The sequence below is a fragment of the Canis lupus genome, unplaced genomic scaffold (genome assembly GCF_011100685.1).
Source record: "Canis lupus familiaris isolate Mischka breed German Shepherd unplaced genomic scaffold, alternate assembly UU_Cfam_GSD_1.0 chrUn_S1690H1884, whole genome shotgun sequence".
Lineage (NCBI taxonomy): Eukaryota > Metazoa > Chordata > Mammalia > Carnivora > Canidae > Canis > Canis lupus.
Window position 1 is genome coordinate 2,761 of NW_023330538.1, and position 6,623 is coordinate 9,383.

The 6,623-nt window shown below is 59.4% G+C and overlaps 1 protein-coding gene across 1 annotated transcript; it reads right to left on the bottom strand.

Annotated features, from left to right (window-relative positions):
* Nucleotides 1–2,381: 2,381 nt before the first annotated feature.
* LOC119878523 (ral guanine nucleotide dissociation stimulator-like) lies at nt 2,382–6,136 on the bottom strand. The gene is made up of 5 exons (XM_038589145.1): nt 5,897–6,136; nt 4,612–4,805; nt 3,981–4,040; nt 2,910–3,100; nt 2,382–2,677 (listed from the first exon to the last, which is right to left on the bottom strand). Exons 1-5 carry the CDS (start codon nt 6,032–6,034, stop codon nt 2,382–2,384), a joined length of 879 nt encoding a protein of 292 aa, XP_038445073.1. The 5' UTR covers nt 6,035–6,136.
* Between the last annotated feature and the right edge of the window lie 487 nt (nt 6,137–6,623).

Consider the following 6,623-nt stretch of genomic DNA (forward strand, 5'->3'; position numbering starts at 1 on the left):
ATGATATAGTGTCCCTCTTCATCTCTCACTACAGTCTTTGGGACACACTTTAATTTCTCTGATATAAGGATGGCTACCCCTGCTTTCTTTTGAGGACCATTTGAATGGTCCATGGTTCTCCAACCTTTTATTTTCAGGCTGTAGGTGTCCTTTTGTCCAAAATGAGTCTCTTGAAGACAGCAAATAGATGGGTCTTGCTTTTTTATCCAGTCTGAAACCCTGCACCTTCTGATGGGGTCATTAAGCCCATTCACGTTCAGAGTTACTATTGAAAGATAGGATTTAGTGTCATCATGATACCTATTCAGTCCCTGTTTTTGTGGATAGTTCCCTTGGACTCCTCTTTCTTTTACAGGGTCCCCCTTAATATTTCTGGCAGAGCCAGCTTGGTGGTCACATATTCTTTCAGTTTCTGCCTATCTTGGAAGCTCTTTATCTCTCCTGCTATTCTGAATGAGAGCCTTGCTGGATAAAGTATTCTTGGCTGCAGGTTCTTTTCATTTAGGACCCTGACTATATCCTGCTGACGCTTTCTCGCCTGCCAGGTCTCTGTGGAGAGGTCTGCTGTTGTCCTAATGCTTCTCCCCATAAAAGTTAGTGATTTCTTATCTCTTGCTGCTTTAAGGATCTTCTCTTTATGTTTGGAATTTGCAAAGCTTCACTATTAAATGTCGAGGTGTTGACGATTTTTATTGATTTTAGGGGGGGGATCTCTCTATCTCCTGGATCTGAATGCCTATTACCCTCCCCAGTTAGGGAAGTTCTCAGCTATGATTTGTTCAAATACAGTTTCTGGACCTCTGTCCCTTGCGGCGCCCTCAGGAACCCCAATTAAACGTAGATTTTTCCTTCTGAGGCTGTGATTTATTTCCCTTAACCTATCCTCATGGTCTTTTAATTGTCTTTCTATTTTTTTACTCAGTTTCCATACTTGCCATCAACTTGTCTTCTATGTCACTCACTCGTTCTTCTACCTCGTTAACCCTTGTCGTTAGGACCTCCAGTTTGATTGCATCTCATTTAATTGATTTTTAATTTTGGCCTGATTAGATCTAAATTCTGCAGTCATGAAGTCTCTTGAATCTTTATGCTTTTTTCTAGAGCCACCAGTAGTTGTATAATAGTGCTTCTGAATTGGCTTTCTGACATTGAATTGTATTCGAAATTTTGTAACTCTGTGGGAGAGAGGACTGTTTCTGATTTTTAGTATTGAGGTGAGTTTTTCCTTCTAGTCAGTTTGCTCAGTGCAGAGTGGCCAACAACATGTTGTACTGGAAAAAGGAGAAAAAGGGGAAAAAAAAGAAGAAATAAAAAAGAATAAAAAAGGGGGTGGGGAAACAACAGAAACAAACAGAAAAGAAAAAACAAGGGGAGTATCCTCTGATTCCATATACTGTAAATCCCTTGACTTCCCCTGGAACTTTCCAGGCTGCTTGGTCAATAACTTGCTTTTCCTCTGACCTTCGAGCTGGTCTTCTGGGGGAGGGGCCTGCTGTGCTGATTCTCAGGTGTGTGCACCTGGGGGAGCTGCCCAGCCCTCTACCAGGTCTACAATTCAGTGGGATTCTTTATCCTGTGAGGCCCCTGCTCAGGCCCAGGTACAGGGTGACACCAGGAGGGACAACCACAGTAGCGGCGGCCAGCTGTCCAGCTCTGGAGTCAGCTCCCACAGTAACTACTGCAGCTCCCAATGTGCAGGGGTCTGGGTGCTCCGGGTAGGGGCACGATCTGCACAGCTCGGGGCCACCCGGCGGCAGGAGAGACCTGGCTGTCCTTTGTCCTCCCGGCCTCTGCCTGTGCTGGGGAGCCCCAGATCCTCGGCTGTGTCTCCCAGTGCCCTGGGCTCTGGGGCCTCTGACACTGTGAATGGACCTAAAGTACCACGATGTGTAATTTAAAAGCATCAGAGTCAATTTTGTGTGAAGTTAACTTATCCTTTATTGCAATAAAACTCTATAAGCTATTATACAGGTTAAAGAAAGAAAAACTCAAAAATAGAAACAGTGAAATAACAGGGGAGGGCAAGCCTCTGTTGGGCTGCAGCCATCACGAGCCCCGCGGTGGGAGCTGGGGCGGGCCCCCGAGGTGGTCAGGGGGCTGCTAACGGATCGAAGCAGGTTGTTCCGAGGCAGGTTGCAGGTCTGGCCCTCTGGGGACCCCGATTGCAGGCACCAGGGCCTACTCTCCGGGGTGGCCATGGGAGCAGGTGGCTCCTCCTCATCGGGGCAGGGAACCATAGGTTCGACCAGCACGTGCACCACCTTCACCTCAGGAACCAGCATCTCTGCCTTGACCAAGTCCTCATCTCCAGCAGCCACTATCCCTTCAGACCCGAACCTTCCCCAGGCTCCACAGTTGGGCTGGGGCGGGCTCTCGGGTGGTCAACGGTTGCTCCATCCCCGAGGCCAGTTGCTCCATCGAGTTAGGAGGTGGCTGGGGCACATCCACGACCTCGAGAGCAGGGGGTGGCGCCTGCTCCTCTCCAGGGCTCCCAGGGGTGCAGGGGACTCCTGCAGGGCAGCAGTGACCACTATCTGCAGGGGCTTTGCCTCCCCAGCAGGCGGCTCATCGCAGGCCAAGCCCTCAGCCCCAGCAGCCAGGCCCCACGGGGCAGCAGGCCCCACGGTCGGAGCTGGGGTGCTCCAGAGTGGGTTCAGGGTGTTTTCCTCGGGCCAAGCTGTAGATCCAAGAAGACAAAGTATCACCACCAGGACGGACTGTCCACGTCCCTCCCAAATCAAGGCCACTCTTCCCACCACTCCGTGTGTGAGGGCAAGAGCCCTGGGAGGTGTCCCCAGGCTGCAGCCCGTGGGGTGGGGTGTGAGCCCACCCCTGCTCCTGGCCCAGCTGCACGGAGGCTGCATCCGCGGCCCCCCCTCCCCAGCTCGGCCACCCCCAGTCCTCCTCACCCCCAGCCTCTCGCTCCGCTGCATGGAGGCGTCTGAATTGCCTCAGGTGACGCAGGGCCCGGAGATGCGCATCTGTGCCTGGCATGTGCTGTCTTAGTATTTGGAGTTTTATAAGGGAGGGAAATTCTGGGAACTGATGAAAGTCGTCCCCATAATAATTCAGCCATATTTCCATCATGAAGGAGATGGCCCTGGGGAGGGACAGGCGGGAACAGGCGTCAGAAGACAGGGCTCTGTCACATGCAGGTGTCCCGGGGAAGCCCTGCAGGACCCGGCCGGCTTCCCGCGGGGTCGGAGACCAGTCCTGCTCCTCGTCCCCCTGCCACCTGGTGGTCCTGCCTGCCACAGGCCTGCTCCCCGAGGAGGGGCTGGGATGCCTCTGTGTGGGGAGCCCAGGCCCAGCGGGGTGACCATCAGCGTCTCTCCTGGGGAAGCAGGGCTCCCTCCTCAGCCTGGTCCCTGCCCACCTGCCCCTTAGTCCACCGGCAGGCATCAGGGGACGGGGGGCGTCTGGCCTGTCATTGCCCTCACTGCACACACTGTCTCTGGGAAGCTCCAAGGCAGGAGGGCTCGGGCTCTGTGTCCTGCCAGGCCTTGCCAGGAGCCGCCCGGACCGCCACCTTCCTCCTGTGTCTCTGGCTGCCTCCCTCCCGAGGGGCCCCCGGGGGTGTCCTTCCACTGACTCTAATCTCCCTCTCCCACGGGGCGGGGGCCGCCTGGTCCGGGAGCCCTCACCGGCCCTCCTGAGCACCTGCTGTTCCCCCGGGTCCAGGTGCCACCAGACTGGGGAGTACGATGCTCCCCACCCCCTCTGCTCTGGGCTCCAGGTGTGGGGCAGAGAGAGGGTTGGGGGGGCATGGAGAAGGTCTCCCTGAGGGGTCCAGTGCCTCCCACCAAGCCCGCACCCCATCCACCGCTCTCCTTTGCTCTTTTCCAGAAGGGGCATTAGACCTTTTCCCTGTCACGGAATTGCAGATGTGTGGGGTGAGGGGGCAGCCCCCCCCCCCCCACAGCCCCTTCGCTGCCCTCCAGGAGAGGGAAGGCCCTCCTGCAGGAGCCGGAGTCACTCACAGTTTCCAGCACTGCAGGACCACATCGTTGTTACCCCACGCATCTGCGATGCACCCATACCTAGAGGAGGGCAGGGCATCCCATGAATCGTCCTGTGGACGCGACATCTCATCATAGGGGCTTCACCCTCTGACCCCGACTAGGCCGGAGCCCCGGGGGCCGTCAGCTCTGTGCGTGGGGCCACGGGCAGCTCCCGGAGAAGCGCCCGCACCTGCTGGGGCCTCCTGAAGGCTTGAGCATGAAAGGGCTCTGGCCAGGCCCATGGCCCATATCTTAGTGGGCTTGGGGGGTCCCGGGGTTCCCCTGTCTGGCTGCCCCAGGACACAGACCCCCGATGGACTCTCAAACCCCCTTTCAATGGGGAAACAGGCCGCTCAGGACCCTGGTGATGGGGGGGGGGAGGAGGCACAGGCCTGGTCACGGGGAGGAGGACGGCTGCTGAGCACAGGCACAGCCCCTCTGGCCGACCCGCCACAGGCCAGGCCCCGGGGCTGCCCTCCAGGACCCCGCTAGGCCCTGGGGGACCCTGCTCCAGGCGGGGGAGCAGCCCGAGGCCGGGAAGCTCACACCATCCCCAGCCTCCCCAGCAGCAGGTGGCCCAGCCCTGGGCTGCGGAGGGGCAGGTGCTCACTCGGTGAACAGCAGGTCCAGCACCTCGTCCGTGGTGGCGAATGTACGATAATCCTCTAAAAAGCTGAAGATGTAGATGACGTCCCTGCGCTGCAAGGCGAGCAGCAGTTGTCGGACTTTGTACTCCAGCAGCTCCGTCCGGGTGAGCTTGGTCAGGACGATCTGATGCCCCTTCCCGGCCGCGGCCCCTGCACCCTGAGGTGGGACAGAGGGGACGTGCAGCCTGCAGGGAGCCGCCAGGAGACCTGGGATCCCGCCCCGGCAGGCCCTGCGCTGGGGCCCCGTGGGCTTGAGGAGCTGGGGCTCCCTCTCCCGCTCAAGCTCCCTGCCTGTCTCTTACACAAACAGGACCAACTATGCAATAAAGAAACAATCTCAGAGGATAAATGTTCAAAATATTTGGATCATACAAGGACCTCCAGAGACACAGAGAGAGAGACCGAGAGAGGCAGCCACACAGACAGAGGGAGAAGCAGCCCGTGCAGGGAGCCCAGGCGGGGCTCGATCCCGGGCCTCGGAGATCAGGCCTGGGGGAAGGCAGGCGCTAACCCCCGGGGACCAGGCCTCCCCTGAGGGCTCTATTCTGATGTTCCCACACATCTGTGCGCAGGGACTCTGCATCTGGCCCAGGCAGGGGCAGGGCCATGGGGGCAGGTGTGGGGAGGGGGGGATCCAGACTCATGTGGGAGCAGGAGTGTCGGGGGGCCCAGGGGGTAGCAGGCTGGCTTCTGGGACCCGGGGTCCTTCCTGCCGCATCGGGGCCCGGGTGTGGGGGGCCCAGCCCCTGCACTCACCCTGAGCCCGCGCTGGCCTCCATTAGCTGCGCAGGGCACCTCCCTGCTCCTGGAGGCGGGGGCAGACGACCCCTTCCTCCCGCTCGCGCCCCACGACCCGGGTGGAGCTCTGTGGAGACAGTGCCCGGCAGCCAGGCAGGAGGCCTCAGCGCCCGGTCTGGCCCCCTCGGCTGGGCCGCACCCCCAGCTGCCTCCACCCAGACACCCCACAGTGCAGGCGGCACCCACCGCCCCTGGGACAGCAAAGGGATGCGGCTGCAGGGCCTCGGAGTGACTCTGGGGCGGGTAGAGGACCTCAGGAACCCTGTTTCCCCCCTGCCCACCTTGACATCAGGGTGACCCTGAAGGGATCCCCGGGGAACCGCCCCAGCTCAGCGTCCCCCAGCCTGGATGGGACCTGCCCACACATCCCTGGTTCCCTGAACCTGAGGAGGGATGAGGGGCTCCCAGGATGGTGGCACAGGGGGCCTGGCCTGGCCTGCGCTGTGTTACCTGACGGCGCCTCCTGATCACCGCCCTGACACCTTGGTACCTATGCTGGAGCCACTGCCTACAGCATAGGAACAAGCCGCACCCCTGGGGTTCCTGGGAGCCAGAGCCCCCAGACGTGGGCCGGCAGCAAGAGAACATCCTCCAGTAGCAGATGTCTCCAGCCAAGTGAGCCTGAGCTGGGGCTGCACTGGATGCGGGTGCCTGGTTACGGGGGTTCCGAGTTCTGTTGGGCTCTGTGACACGGCAGTGACCTCACTTCCTGGGACCCCCTCCCTGACCCACTCCTGGAGGAAGCTGCAGGGGCAGCGCTCGTGCTGCCGACGCCCCCCTCCCTGCAGGCGATGGCCTGTGCACACAGTGACACAACCACACCCCTGTCCACAGGCCCCAGGGAAGGACTGTGTGCACCCAGGGCCCCAGCTTGGACACACACCTGGGTTCAGACACGACTGTCCAGTCTTCCCCGGTTTGACCCCGGAGAAGCCGTTGTGCCCGTCGGGGATGGTCTGCATCTTGCCTGTGGGATAGGGAGTGTCCTAGCGGGTGCTTCCCCCAGACGTCCCAGGCCACTGAGGCCTCATATCTATGACCTTGGAGGCGGGTGTCACCTGCAGGACATACCTCCACCCACACGTTCTTCCTTGGTGTGTACATGCGTCCAGGCCCACGAGGTCCTGTGTGCACAGGACTAACACACTAATGTTACCTATATGGCAGGGCTGTTTAC